Below are 15,735 nucleotides of genomic sequence, written 5' to 3'. Positions count from 1 at the left end.
CGAGTTACAATTTCCCAAGCTTCAAATCACTTATATATATTTTTTGGGATTCCTGCAACAAAAAAAAAATCTTCATTAAAGCACGATTACTGGAGGAACGAGGGGTAATCTGCCCCCTAAATCCACACGGGTTCAGCAGGCAGTGATGAAACAGCAGCAACCTATTTCTCTCTATTTAGATCCTGTTATTTGGGGGGATTTTCAGCAGCTCGAGCCCTCGACGGAGCCGAGAGCCCTGACGTCAATGCAGCTGCCTCCCAGGACTGTGTCATTTATAATGAAAGGAATCAAGCAAAGCCCCCACACAGCACAGCACACACACACACACACACACACACACACACACACACACATACGGTCAGATGTTCTTGGGGTGACAAAATGACAAACATCGGTCTGGCCTGGTTCGTTTTCCTGAAGTCACCTTCAGCTGCTCTTCTCTTCCAGCAGCTTGCAGTGATGCAGCAGCTCTTGATAATGCCACATGAAGATCAGTCAAGCACCGTTTATACGTGTGTGTGCTTGTGTGTGTGAAACTTGGCTGTAAGATCCAGCCCAGAGCCTGTTGGACCTGATATGTTTTATTTTTTTTGTAAACACTACTGGGTCATCTGTGCTGGGATTTTCGGGCTCTGTCCATCTGCCGGCCAGCGTGCGTTCGCCGTGTACGCAGAGACCGGGAAGCAGGGGACACATGCCTGTGAGAGCAGTGTGACCTTCAATAAAGCGCTACTTCTATATAGGAACATGTCTGGATACCCTCACACACACACGTCATGCAGAAGCAGCTCCGCTGCACTGAGCCGTGCAGGTTTTTAAGGATCTTTGCTGTACTGCGTGATAAACGTCAGAAAGGAAGGTGCAGCCGGAGTGGAATCCTTCCTCCTCTTTGCATTCAGAGCTGCAGCGTTTGTTTCCCAGCCCTATTTTTCTTTTTGTGCAGCTCTAATCCTGAGCAGTGCTGTGATCTCCTGCTCTAAAATACGCAGTTGGATGTTGTCATGCACCCTCCTCCTGTTGTCATGACAACCATTGATGTCATTACATTATACTTTGGCCCGATGAGTGAATAGGCCTCTGATATTGTGATATTTTCCTGGAATAAAAAAAGAAAAAAAAAAGCAGAAGAAGAAAGAAAAGATTAGCAGTATATCTCTATCAGCTTTTCCGCCCCCCAGGAGTGTTGGTGAGTGGCAGCATGCTGGAGGTCTCAGCGGTGCTCGGCGGCTGTGAATACATACTATAAATAACTACGTTTAACTGGAAAATGCAGGAGAGATTTTCAGAAAGGTTGCACTTTTAAAACATATGTTTTATGCTATACATATTTATACATCACTGAAGCAATTCCAGTTTGTGGTATCTCCTGAATGCTACACATTTGGTTTGGGATAGATATGCACAGATTAACCTTATTCTTTAAACGTTCTATAAACAACATTCTTCAACACAACTGTTGACCGTAAATGTTGACAAAGAAAACAGGTAAACACGTGTGCTGATAATGCAGCGTAATGAGATGTAATTAAAAAGCAATTAAAACCCATAACTGATTAATAGTTCCACCACTAGAAATAAATTGGACACAAAAGAGACCCTGATTACTTTGATGTTGCTGCAGCTGCTGCGACTGAAGCGTCAGTCTGTCCTCAGTCCCAATAAGTTCACAGAAAACAGAGGATTCATTAAAAAAAAACAATTGAAATTCAGAAGAGCTGAAGACAAACTGTGTGTGTGACTCACTACTGCCCCCAGTGAGCTAAACTGGCATTACTCAAACTCTTCATGTTGCACCTTTAAAGCCAGCAGCTCCTTCCTCGCAGCCACTTTCACTTTGCATTAAAGGCGACAGATGCAAAATGCAGGAGTGAAACCTGATCGGCACGGTGGGGGAGTCTCAGGCCGTGTCCCATCCAGTGTTTCAGACTTATCAGCTTTGCTTGGCAGAGTGTTGCGCACATGTTCCGATCCCAGGAAAAGAAATGAGACCCTGGTTTCCATGAAGAGATTGAACCCCGCACTCCCTCCTCCTCCTCCTCCTCCTCCTCCTCCTCCTCACCTACCTCTGGTGGTGTATTAGTGGGATTAGCTGTTCTCTGTGTGAGGGGGCTGACTGGACTGACGTGTTCTCTCTACATGATCCTTTCCACACAGGAGGGGCAGACCTCTGCACTCAGACAGCTTTCAGGACTCCTTCTAGTAAATTGTGCCCTCAATGTATTAACAGGGCCGAGGCTCGGCGTCAGCCAATCAGAGCGCCGGGCTCTGGGCAGGCCTACCCTTTAGCGTCATTCCACTATCAGAAAAAGATGTTTGATTTTCTCATAGTCTGATAAATATTGACCAGTGGTCACCGTGGAGACGGACTCAATGTGACACGAGAGCCGCTTATCAGGTCTTCACTTCCTATCAGTGCTGATGAATTATTCATAAAAATAAAATCTTTTGTTTTCCTTTTTGTTCAACTCAGAGTTGTTGGTTTACGGCGATGTCTCCCTGGATCGTGTCGATTCTTCGTGTGATTAAAAGCAGTGTGTTGTTGTTCACAGCAATTAGATTCTGCTGTCAGAGCAGAAAACGGGATTTATTTTACCAGCTGCTTCCCAAAAAGAAGCCATATAATTACTTATGAGCAGCATATCACCAACATGACAGTGGATTTTTCTGCTCTCTCCAGATTTAACACAAACACAGAGAGAAAGATAACCACACACACTCACACCAATTTCAAATCTCCATTTTAACTCATATGTGTTTTTAGACTGTGAGAGGAAAATCAAAGAAGGCCGCAGAGCACGGACTTGAACCAAGTTCTTTCTCACTGTGAAGTGAGAGTACTGAACACTACACTACCTCCTCCATCAATTGTTGCCCAGTCCATCAGTAACATGTTTCATAGCATTCCTCCTGATTCTATATGTTAGAAAATAAAATGTCATTGAACACTTTGAAGTGTTTCATCCGTTTCTTTTAAACTAAACGTGTCACATAAAGTCTTCTTTTTACTGCTTCCTCTTGTCACCTCTCCTTCAATCCAAGTTCCCTAAACTAAGAATATCATGTTCAAACTATTGAAGTTCCTGAGTCTGCCTGACTCAGCATTTTATATTCACCGGTTAACCCAGGAGAAAATGAACGCTCGTCGGCAGAAGTTGCACAACTTCCTGAAACTAAGTAGTGTTATTACAGAAAATGGTGCACTTGTTACTGAAATAGAGGTAACCGCTCACTTTACTGTAATTGTATTGATGCAGCATTTTCAGGACTGTGCGAGTCTGACGACTGAGTCGCTCTTTAGGTTTAGTTCGAACGGCAGCAATTAGTTGGACTTCTGTTTTTTTTTTAAAGGAGATGAGAAACACTAATAGATGATTATTAATCTTGAAGGAAACTGATTTATGGACTATTGATGAGAAGACGTGGAAACAAAGCAGGTGGGATGAGCGACCAGCATGCAGAAAACTGTTGATCACAGGAAGCAAAGCAGCCAAAACACTGAAGCAGAGACTCACTTTCAGTCCCTACGTGCCATGTGGCTCCTTGCATATTCTGTTTATTAATTTCACTGGGCATTTACTAATTTCTGTTTATTTCTAATGGAGAGCAACACTAATCCCCTGTTCTTGAATGTAATGGCATTAAAGGTGCTTTAATTTGACTGTGAATGAGACAGCAGCTCTTCAGCTGATCTGTGACAAAAAGAAGAAACGAGCTCACAGAAACCGAAGTGACTGTAAATGCATCAACAATTCTGTAAACTAAATCAGCTAGAGCTGTGAAAAGCAGTGACGTGACAGTAAATCAGAGATTTTTCTCACCGTGGTGAGGCGAGCAGAGTTTGTGGAACATATTGGAACCTCGGCTTCTGCTTTCTTCTCCACACACGACGTTAATAAAACCCTCTCCGTCTGTTTCCTGGTGCAGTGGGGGCATTGGTAACAGACAGGCGTGCACCTCCACCCCCCCCCATTTCCACCCCCACTCCTTCAAATTCATTGCAGTATTACTTAGTTAGATTAATTTGACTAATTGCACAGTGGTTTGGGAACGAGCTGCAGCGGATGATGCCGGTCCTGCATTATTAGCTGCCTTGTAAAGGGGCCTTGTTACCACAAACAACCGGGCAGTTTTTGCCCGGGGGTGCCCTAAGGGGTGTGAACGGGCCACGACTGAGGCACAAACCTCAGACAAAGCTCCAAACACGGGCAAAATAAAAACACAAGCATCAGCAGAGCCGGACTCCTTGGATTGTATCAACAACTTCCGCCTCGTCTTACACAGGAGAAATTTACTTCGTCTCTGAACAGAAACACAGGAGTGATTTAAACGTGGCGTCCTTTTTGAGTTTTTAATTGGTGGATGAAGCTGCGTGTGTCAACGGGTCAGCGTCGACGTGAGTAGGTATCTGGGACACGGCGCCGCGGGTGAAATGATTTCACCGACGTGTCAGAAGCGGGCCTGCAGCTCCACTCGGGGTACTTCGGGTCCGACTCCCGACTCCACGGTTCACGTGGGGGTCTCGACGTGATTCATTTTTCCAGGTCATTAATCCACGCCTACACCCCCCCCACCCCCGGGTGGGTGGGGGGCTTCATCACAGATCCACAGGACCGTTGGATTACAAGACGGACCAGAGCTGAAAACACTGCAGGTTCTGGTCTACAGCCTGGAGCATCACAGGTCATCAGACAGTAGCAGAGCTGGGGACGACTGTCACAAAAGTTTGATATCAACACTGTGTGTGTGTGTGTGTGTGTGTGTGTTTACCATCTATTAATTATCAATGCAACGGCCTGGGATAAACTGGAATACTCGTTTAAGCAGGAGAACACAACAAAAGAGGGACAAAAGGTCACCGGTGCAAAAGTAATATTGAGAGGCAGCTGACGGCTAAATGGAAATGTGTTTGGCATTTAAACACCCTCGACTTGTTTTCCTCCAGTCTGCTTGCAAATAGAAGCAATGTGTGTAAAACGTCGAACGCCAAAGTGTGATCACATTGAGAAAGAGCTTGATGTTGCGCAGCTCTGTGACTGAGATGATGCCTGATGGTTTTATTTGTTCTCAGAAAGAGTGAGCGCAAGAGGAATTTCATTTGACACTCTTGCAGTGTTTTGGCGAAGCAGAACACAGCGGGGCTGTTTAGCGGCGTATTCATGGGGAGTGTCTGAACATGGGAGTTTTTGTGAGTGGATGCGACATGACTGACGGTGGTCTTAGGAAATGTATTCGCCGCAAATCAGTTATTTCCATCTCAAATTCACAAGCTTCATCTCGTCCATGTGCTGGCATCTATCTGTGATAACACTGATAATTATTGATCTACGCTTTTTTAGTGGGGTATGTGAACATTCCCAACTTGGAAATGGGATTTTCCCAACTTGGTAAATTTCCAGCTGTGTGAACACAGCATGACTCCGACTCGTCAACTCACAAAAACACACACAAAAAGAAAACACACAGTGTTACTCTGTTCAATAAACCTTTTTTTAATCTCAACAGCAAGTTAGCTTATGTGTGGTCAACATCAATGAAGGTAAATATAAAACTGGATTTCTATTGATAGATTCTTTTTTTGTCATTTTCTCAGCAGGAGGTGAAATTATGATACTTGGAAACACATCCACTAGAATCTTCATGAGTTTAGTCTTGAACTAGAGAAATATTGCTATAATACTTTTAAATGTCATACACTGATTGACCAACGAGAGAGAGAGAGAGAGAGAGAGTGAAAGACAGAGAGAGAGAGAAAAGCACGGTAGAGAAGCTGACAAAGAAGCTCCAAAACTCCACACGGTGGGTCGTACAGGGAAACTTCTGAGGGACTTTGGTTTTGTACCTTTGTAAAACCTGGCTCTACTTACTTTTATAGAGAGAAAGAGAGAGAGAGAGAGAGAGAGAATATACAGAAAGAGACAGAAGTAATCAAAATAAATGATAGAAAGGGTCCAACCAGAAAACAACGGTGCTATTCAAAAAAAAAAGAAAAAAAAAAGAAAAAAAATCTTAATTTAGAGTGAAAATATGAAAAGTAAAAGGCACACTGAACACTATTCAACACAAAATTCACCTCAGTGCGAGCAGAGCGCACTGCAGAGTCACTACACCCCCCCGAAATCTGTACAAAACACTCATCATAATAAACTGAGAAGTGTCGCTCTTCCTCTGATTAAAATCAACAATCAAATAAAAGTGTGACTACGTCTGGTCTTTCTTTGAAAGAAATTTGTTTTGTGTCCATTATTGGTGGGGAAGAGGGAGGAGAAAGGTGTTTCCTACAGATTAACGGCTCGTTTCATCCACCAGGAAACGGCGGAGCAATACGAGCCTTTTCCACCTCCTCCTCCTCCTCTCGCTACATCGCTCCTTCCCCGCGTTGTCAAAAAAAAGTGCTCCAGTACTCCACCGCCGCAGTTCAGCCGCGGCCGTGGACAAAACCAAGGAAAAAAAAAAACAATCGTCAAAAGATTCACTTCAAGGCAAAATCCACCATGTAGCAATGCTCTTTTACCATCAGTCAATGTTAATAGTATTTCATCTGTGGAGGAATTAAAATCAAGTGTCTCTCAAGATACACTTATTTCTTCAAAACAGAAAAAAAAAAAAAACCTTATTTCATGAGATACTCCCAGATTTCGAGATACTGTAGTTTTGATTCTTCTGGTTTGTTAAAGCTGCCATATTTCAGTTTATTTTGTGTGGTAAATCTAAAACATATGCAGATGATGGTGTTCTGATTTTCTGTTGTTGAAATGTGTGTGTAGCTCCGCCTCTTCGACAGGGCGTGAGCTGACTTCTCAACAAAATGCGGCTGTGTGATCAAACAGACAATGGTGTGTGTGTGTGTGTAGACTGGCGGGTGGATCTAATAAGGCAGGTGCAGGACCTGTCCTGCTGCATGTTCTGCTCCACTCCGGCTATTGTTTTTGGGCTTATTACCGTCGCTGCCTGTGCGACTGTGAAACGTCAGGGTGAAAAGGTGACCGGCACGTCAAATGTCCAAACACTGATCGTATGCCGTCGGCACACAATGGCAGGTGTGAACGCTCTTCAGCTACACACCGTTATTGTTTCCGTCCGGGGCAGCGAGGGAGCAGTGGTTAAGTTCTGTATGAGTGTTCCAAACGGGACGAATCAAGCAATGGTCGCTGGGAATAATCTGACAATCAAATTGAAACGGTCTTAAATATTAATAAAAAAGCATTTTGGGGGGGATTTTGTCATGAAGTTTTGCACAGGACTGCAACCACAGTTGGTCCACAATTTCCTACCATCACTACTGAGTAACTGCCAGTCCCAAACGTCTCCGATTAAGATATGAGCAAAGAGAGGCTTAATCTGCACAAACACTCCTGCAGCTGACCCCAAGGCCACCGAAGGCCGCACAGTCCGGTCGTCTCGGCCCTGTGGCGTTCGCCGTCCCGTAGGTTTAGTCGGATCTTCTGTCAGAGGAGATGCGTCCGTGTGCTTCGAGCTGACTGAACACAGTCTAAGTGCTGGAAAAGAGCCAACAGAGGGAATCCAGTGTGAAGGTGGCCTTCGTCTCGCAGCAGCCTCGACGTCAGAGACGAAACATTCCTCAACGAAATCGGACGCGGGGAATCATCGAGGGGTCATCTCATTGTGATTTAACGCAACACATCATTAAAACAACACAGAGGCATGACTGGAGCTTTGAGGATGTAAACCAGAATTAATCTAAAAGCTACGACTGCACCGACAGAGGGGGAAGCTCAGTTGTGATTATTCTAATGAAGGACGCGGGAAATCTCAGTTCTCAACTGAACACACTCCCACAGTACTGTGCAAAAAGATCTCTGAAAAGTGGGATGTTTAAGCTTTCCATCTGAAATGTGCAGGTAAATCTTAAAATTACTATCACTGAAAAGGTTTATCAGCTCTTTTAACACCTCTAACATTTCAGCTATAGCTTTGAGTTTTATGACTTATGAGGTGTAATAAGAACCAAAAACGACTGAAATGTTTGCGTTTGCTTGTGAAACCACGATGAGAGCAGCTGATTGTCCCGCTCTGCAGCACTGATCCCACCATGGAGTCAGTCTGAGGCTACCGAGACAGAACGAGCTCTCCAAGATGCTCGCAACAAGCCAAACTACCTTAAAGTACCTGGAGGACACTGTGTGCAAGAGTACCGGCGAGAACCGCTGCCGAGTTAAAGGGCGGGCGGACGATAAAAGCTCCTCCTGGTTTCACTGTTTGACTTTTCATGTTGTGAAAGTTTTTGCACAGTACCATCCATTCAGCCGTCTGCAGGCTAATCCCTGCACTGCCAGGGCAAAAAAAAAAAAAAAAAAAAAAAAGGGTGAGAGATTATCTCCTGGTTACATCATGAGCTCGAGTGACGTCCCTGCTGACGACTCGCAGGACCTCAGGAACCAATCGGAGCGGCTGTACAGGTGACGCTTGTCATACACAATCCCTCCAACGTTCAGGATTAATATTGCTTCAGTATTGCCACGAAAATAGAATAACATCGACTTATTCAACACCGCAACTTCTCAGCCCAGCGCGTTCGAATCACAACCAGCCCTCATTTATCAGGAAAACGCACCGTCCGCATTTCAACTATTAAATGTGGCCGCTTCACCGGCGAAACCCGGCGGCTGACTTCATCGCTTCGGAAATCTGCGCGCCGTCGAATGGGGGAAAGGCAGAGAAGCCGTTCAGTAGTGTAAGAAATCAATCAGGATCAGTAGTTAGAATTTACAAAAACAACTTATAATCAATGTCACACATAGCTGATATCCTCATGGATCAAACTAAAAAAAAAAAAAAAAGAGAAGCTTGATGAGTTTATCGCAGGTAAAAACACCAGTGTAGCATGTCTGAGGTGTTTGAAGAGAAGGCAGAAGTATGTTGAAGGAATAGTGTTAAAACAGCCACGCTCGACTCTGCACATTAGTGTCTAAATAGCGTCTGGAAATAAAGCACATTTAACATTTGAAGTTGTGGTGCTATTCGGTACCATGATAAATGAGGGCGTCTTCACTTGAAAGAAAAAAACAAAACAAAACAAAAACAACAACAACAACAAAAATCCTTTCTCATCTACTGGAATCTTTTTGAAAAAAAAAAAAGTGTCTGGGCAACCAGTCCATTGTTCTCAGTGGTGTCCTATGTTAAATACAAAACGCTCTGCCAGCCGTTGTGCTTCCGGTTGCCACTCCGTCAGTCCCAAACGAGTTCGGTTTCAAACCACGTGCAGGTGAGACGCGGCGGAGGCGGCGCCGGCCTCCGCTCCGCTCTCTCACCACCACCGGCGCGACACGGCGCAGTCTTCACAAGGTGGCTCAGCGGCCTCGCCGAAGACCCGAGGTGACGCTGCGCCACGAGTCGGACCTGCTCCAGCCCGGCGAGGCCGACGGCGACGACGAGAACAGAGGAGTCGAGGGAGAAAGGGAGGTAGGCTAAAGGAAGAGTTTTGGTAGAAAGTTTGAGGTTCGTCACAACTAGGAGATCAAGTTTGTATTAGTTGTACAAAAAGAGAAATGGACACTTCCTTCCCTGTTGCTACGCGTAGGGCCTCCGTCCATCTCCGTCCTCTCTGCTCTTAATGCTGTGAAGGTTCTCGTTGCTTAATACTGAACGCTGTCGAGCTCTCGGCCGGCTTCAGTTGACCAGTACGAAGCCGTGCTGCGAGTCCACCGTCTCCATCATCTCACTGTCCAGGAGGGAGCCCTGCAGCTCGGGCAGGACCAGGCCGTCCGGCTGCCCCGGTCCGCCCAGGACCCCGGCTACGGCGTCTCCCGCGGCGGCGTGGGGCAGCGAGGCGGGGTCCAGAGAGAAGTCGTACTGCTCGGCGGGGGGGCCCAGCACCTGCTGGTCACATCCCGCAGGGTAGCTGTAGCCCAGGCTGGCGGCGGAGGCCTCGTGAGGCTGGGGGTGGTGGAGTTGGTGGTGGAGGTGAGGCCCGGCAGGCAGGTGCTGGGCGTAGTGGTGATGGCTCATGTAGGGGTCGTAGACCAGGCCCTCGCTCGGCTCCATCAGCGGGCTCAGGCCGTGGCCGAAGGGCGGGGAGGCCTGAGGACTGCCCGGCTGCTGGGGCTGAGGCTGGTGGCCGGCCGGCAGGGGGGGGCCCTGAGGGGGGCTCTGCGGCGCCGATGGGTCCAGAGCCGGGTTTCCTGTCGGGTAGGATCCTTCAGCTATCTGCATCTGGTTGAAGTAGGCCTGCAGGCCCAGGCCCTGCGACTGCTGCAGGTACATCCTCTTCTGGTTCAGTCTGAGGGGGGAGCAGCGGCACACACTTAGAGCAAGGCACAAACCTTCAATCTCAACTACGAGCTTCTGTGTGCAAAAAAATACAAAGGAAAAAAGAAAAATATCAGCTTCTTATAGCCTATTATTGTCATTTTCTATTATAAATCAGCTACATATCGTGGTTGAAGAACTCCAGTGTAATCTTTTTTTAAATCTGTGAATTGTATGAACTGACCAAAATTATCATTCAAGAAAAAAAAAATCTTGCTTCCTCCTGAAAAGACACTTGTCATCACTTCCTATGATAAAAAGCACAATACGTGTTACAAAAACGGAAACAAATGCTTCGTCTCTCTTTGAGTTCTGGTAACTGACTTTAGAACGTGGGGTTCAGTGTTGCTGCGCAGCGTGTGACTGAATATTGCCAATCTCAAATCGCCGTGCATGACTGAAGAGACATCTTTGCTAAATCTTCTGTGAGAGAAACATTTTTAGTAACGCCGCTGTCTGACTGAGGAGTTTATGGAGCTTCATGGTGAAAAAACGTCTCTCCTGGGAGGAGTTCTGCTTGTCCTCAACTACACTGTTTTACAAAGCATTAAAAAATTAAAGCAAACTTTTGTTGATTGCTTTGTGTGGTCCTTTGTGTACCAGCACATGAGTGTTTCTCCGCAGTGGAAAACAACACGTGTTTAATGTGGATCAATACTGCACACTCGTGTTGATAAATTTGAGATTTTTGTTTTTTCTAAACGGGATTCTGAAATCTGTCAAGCCAATGCAGATTTTGTGAGTTTTTTCTCAATATGAGTAAGTTACTGTTTCGTTTATTGACAGGCCAAATGCAAGATTTCATGGTTACATAAAAATGTTTTTTTAAAAAAGCCCTCATCAAAACATTCAAATGAATGTATTATATAATCTGTTCAGCAACATATTGCCTTCTTTTCTTGATCCACAAAAAAAAAAAGAAAAGTTGGTTCAGTGAGTCTTGTGATCTCTTTGAACCCGTGGTTTGTACATGTGTTGGGAAACAGAGTGTGGATGTGATTGCATTCTGAATTATTAAGCAGTGACGTGAACAAAACTGAAAAAAACAAAAACAAAACATCACAAATAATGAAGAAGAGGCAAAAAATAAGCATTGATGTGCAGCATGTTTTACCTGTGCTCCTGCAGCTGTTGCTCTAAACTTCGAGGAGTCTCTTTACAGAAAAGCTGGCAGCTAGCGGGACTGTTAGCCAAGACGTTGGCCTTCTGGGCAGAAGAGAGAGCGTCACTAATGACCCATCAGGATGATTACAAACTCACTCAATCATTTCTTCATCTAAACTAAAGGACTTAAGCTTATGCAAAGCTACAGGAGTTCTAAACTCACACTTGATCAGTGAATAAAGTGGGGATGAGTGGGTAGCACACTGTACCTGCAGCCTGTGAGTGAGGTACTGAGTCTCCAAGCTCTGTCTGCGGGAAAGGAGAGGCGGCTGCGGCCCGCCTGGGTATAAAGCTAGGCCCTCCTGCTGCTTGCATGCCTCACCCTTCAATTAAAAACATACAGCGTTATGGGAGCGGGGATGCTTACGCACACATGCTTGTCCACAAATGCTCAAGGGCTCAGATCTCCACCGCTGTCGCTTAATAAGGCTGCGTCAGGGTCTGGGTGCTTCGTCTTGTTCTCTAACTGAATTATCTCTGCCGTCTCCTGCCCAAATGCCTGCGCTGTGATCAGCCAGATGCCTTTCACTCAATGACATGTACCATAGGGATTACAGATTAGGTAAATGAAATGAAGGCAAATTAAAAGCGTGATGGGGTTCGAGCACTGGAACCAGCGAGGAGCCGCTTTACTGCAATGTGAGGGAAAAACAACGTGTCCTTTCTGTTTTCATAATTCATGCTGTGTGTTTGTTTAGTCTTTGATTTCACAGGGAAGCCTGCAGATCTGTCCTCAAATGGGTGTCTTGTGACGCGCCGCTCTGGGCGTCACTTTGTGTACGTGGCCGCTTGCCTTTTTTTTTTTGTGTTACTGCACTTTCAGTCACTATCGTGGGCAATTCTGACCGAGAAAACAATGGGTGCATTCACTGTCGCCCATGCTGCAGGCCCCTGGGGGACGGGAGACAGTCAACACCCACAGTTGGCCGCCTCTCGCGGGGTTACACAACAGCCCGGGTGCCACTTTTTCCCCCCTTCCAGGCATCATGGGGTCAGGACAGTAGAGAGGGGACTGAACGGGTCTGGGAAAAGACTGAGATCACACAGAGTGTGTGTCTGTGTGTGTGTGTGTGTGTGTGTGTATGATTGAGCAGCAGGACTAACCTCGAGGAGATTGTGCAAGTGGTGCTGTGGTCCCAGGGGGCCCATGGTGGCCCCATCCCCGGAGCCCATCTGCTCCACGAGCATCTGGACTTTATTCAGCTCCAGGATGCCTTTGGTCCTCGCCAAGTTCTGGAGGTGCTGGCGAAACGCGACCAGACCTGAGAGCACACACACACACACACACACACACACAAATATATTCTCACAAAACAGGGTCACCATTGATTCCTGAGGCCGATCAATAAAATGACTTTTGCTTTCATAACAGGAAGTCAAAAGCTCGATCCTCTCACACCGTCAGGATTAGTTCTTGCTGACGACAGCAGGTCGGTTGACCCGTTCGCACCATTCATCGGCCCTTCTGACAATGTGCCTGGATGTACGTCATCAGCTGCTGTGTGTGTGTGTGTGTGTGTGTGTGTGTGTGTGTGTGTGTGTGTGTGTGTGTGTGTGTGTGTGTGTGTGTGTGTGTGTGTGTGTGTGTGTGTGTGTGTGCCACCGTGAGCAGCTCTGATAAGACCCATCCAGTGGTGGCGAGCCGTGGCTGTGAACGATAGGACTTGACTCACTGTGATGGTGGGAGTTATTTAAAACCGGAGTCAGCGGTCTGACGCAAAAGAATCCACCGCATCAACACTCTCCAAAGAGGATTACGAAAAATAAATAAATAAACTGCAAATGCCAACTGGGAGCGACACGGTGCAGACTGTCGGTGTGGAGCCAGGAACGAAAGGCACATTTTCAAATTATAATTATAGGTTCGATTTGGCTAAAGAGCAGGTGATTTACAACCAGCGGGTCTGGAATAAAGAGGCGGTAAAGGGAAGAGAACGAGAGGCTGTTTAACATTCTCTCTTATATTTTGGCTGCTCTTTCTCTCTGATGTGGAGAAGAAACAAATCCCGCCTGCCACAGAGTTAACGGTGAAAAGAGAAACACAAGCAAGAAGGGGGACTGAGCAGCACAGAGGGAGGGGAACGAGAGAAAAAGAAGAAAAAGAGAGGTGGCGAGAAAAGGGGGAAGAAGAGGAGAGAGAGAGAGAAAGAGAGAGAGAGAGAGAGAGAGAGAGAGAGAAAGAGAGAGATGATGTGGGCTGAAACCTTCAAATATCTGTTTGTGATTCACAAGGTGAATCATCGCCGTTGTAGTCGTCAGAGAATCTGGAGAAGATGAGCGAGGGGGAGAAGAGAAAAAAAAAGTGTGTGAAAAAAGGAGGGGGAAAATGAGTAGGTAGCAATGAGGCAGTTTTATATGGAAGCTACATGTATGTATGAATATATGGATATCCGCATACGTGTGTGTGTGTGTGTGTGTGTGTATATGTGTGTGAGTGAAGAACAGCTGGTTATGTCAGAGTCATGAGCTCTTCATCTTCTCCACTTCTTGAACGCTCCGTGGATCCAGGAGTCTTCGACACACACACTCACACTTGATGCATTAAGCTCTCCGCAGCCTGTAGCAATCGAGTGTGAGGAGACGTGTCGGATCTGGCATTTAATTGACACTTATGTGTGACTGATGTGTGTTTTCAAAGCGTTTCTCTCGAGCCGGCTCGTCTACATCCACTTCAGACAGCAATTGTGGCAGAAATGTCTTTCAGCGATGTTTGAATGGTGCGCCTCAACTCACTGCGTTCAGCCGTGCAGACAGAGCAACCGAAATAGTACAGTAACAACAGGATATGTCAAGAACGTCTTGTAGTTTTCTGTATTGCATTATGGTCTTTTGAGAGCGCCGCGCTGATTTAGAGTCGCACTTCCACGACACCAACGTCAGCATCACAACGGACCGAATCCAAAAGGATGCAGGAGCCTCCAAAGATAGCAGCTTTTTTTCATTCCACACATTCCTCTCTCCTGTCAAAACCTGCCACCTACATTACCCACAATGCACCTCCACTGCCAGCTCAGTTGCAAATTTGAGTATAACTGTCAACACAGTTTCTCTCAAATTATCCCTCACTGTATCCTTCTTTTCTATCATCCTCATATTTGAATGTTTCCCCAAAATTTCCTGATTTGTGAATTCATTAACAGAACCGTACACAACTGCTTTTAGTGTTGTTGTTTTTTCTTTAGAACTGTCTGTTTTTTTTGCTTTGGTTGTGAATCTTATCTTTTTTTCTTCTTTATTATTTTTAAATATTGCACGACTCCAAAAATTGATAAGGTCTCCAAAAACAGATTTCTCCTCTGTTCATTCACTTTGCCTTGAGTCACAACAATACAGAGCCACACCTCTATTGTGAGAGCTTCGTATTTTGTCACTCTTCGCTGAAATTTTAGCACGGTGCTGTGTGTGTGCAGGCATTCCTCCATGACGTCTGACACAGTGGTTTTAACAGTCTCACACCAAAGTGACAGGCACACAAACTGCTTTCAACTTGTCAATGAAGAAGCTGATCTGTGGCTCATTCTCTTTAAACTTCAAATATTAAAGCAGGGACGGCGAACTACAGATCACTGTTCTCTACAATCACACATCCTGATGTTTAGTACTTAAAAAAAACAAAAAAACAAAAGTCTATAGATTTGCAAAACACCACGCAGCTGTCCTTCACAGCGAATTTGTCCTTCGCTGGAAATAGTTGGCGACAAAATCTGCCTCCTCTCATCTCGCAGCTCTCACTCCAGGAAACACGCCGCGTCACACAACACAAGGTGGCAGAGTGGCCTTGGGCGTGCGAGCGGATCGTTCCAGGCGTCCGCAGAAAACAATGAGCGCGTAGTAAAAAGAAGACGGAATTTAACGGTGGTGGTTCTGACCTTGGGTGAGGGAGGTGTCGGAGGCGCGGCGTCCTTCTCTGAAGCTGATGGGGGACCGGTTGTGCGTCTCTCTGTGCTGGGAAGTCAGGGCGGCCATCGCTGGGTTGGCAGGCCGCGTGCTCAGGAAAGGCGTGGGGGCGACGCCGGGGGCAGAGCTGTTGGCTGGTACCACTTCGCTGAGGGAGGGGGGATCCTCCAGCAGACCGAGGTCGCTGTGCATGGAGCCCATGTCGTAGCCGATGTCGGAGTCCACGCTGCCCATGGAGGGGTTGTGGCCCAGGGTGAACAATTTACCTGCGGAGCAAATATTTCAGGTTGATCCAAATGATCAATTGTTTTTTTTTTAATTTTTTTCTAACCCTTCAGTCGGGCGATCTGGACCCTCGTACCTTGGTTCGATGTCCCCGGCTGATTAGTGACTTCAGACAGGGTG

General features: G+C 46.2%; 1 protein-coding gene across 2 annotated transcripts in view; it reads right to left on the bottom strand.

Annotated features, from left to right (window-relative positions):
• Positions 1 to 5,468: 5,468 nt before the first annotated feature.
• The window catches only part of sik2b (salt-inducible kinase 2b), a 53,933-nt gene continuing 43,666 nt past the window's right edge, over positions 5,469 to 15,735 (bottom strand). The window contains exons 10-15 of one of the 2 annotated variants that reach the window (XM_030107843.1): positions 15,692 to 15,735; positions 15,303 to 15,596; positions 12,538 to 12,695; positions 11,643 to 11,756; positions 11,384 to 11,475; positions 5,469 to 10,240 (exon numbers count right to left, since the gene is read on the bottom strand). The exon at positions 15,692 to 15,735 is cut by the window's right edge and continues 188 nt beyond it. In XM_030107843.1, the coding sequence (XP_029963703.1) occupies positions 9,631 to 10,240; positions 11,384 to 11,475; positions 11,643 to 11,756; positions 12,538 to 12,695; positions 15,303 to 15,596; positions 15,692 to 15,735 (1,312 nt within the window). In that variant the 3' untranslated portion in view covers positions 5,469 to 9,630. The remainder of the gene's footprint in view (positions 10,241 to 11,383; positions 11,476 to 11,642; positions 11,757 to 12,537; positions 12,696 to 15,302; positions 15,597 to 15,691) is intronic. The other variant, XM_030107844.1, reaches the window with a different exon arrangement.

This window comes from Salarias fasciatus, chromosome 14, assembly GCF_902148845.1.
Source record: "Salarias fasciatus chromosome 14, fSalaFa1.1, whole genome shotgun sequence".
In the NCBI taxonomy this organism is placed as follows: Eukaryota; Metazoa; Chordata; class Actinopteri; order Blenniiformes; family Blenniidae; genus Salarias; species Salarias fasciatus.
This window is presented reverse-complemented; position numbering and strand designations above follow the sequence as displayed.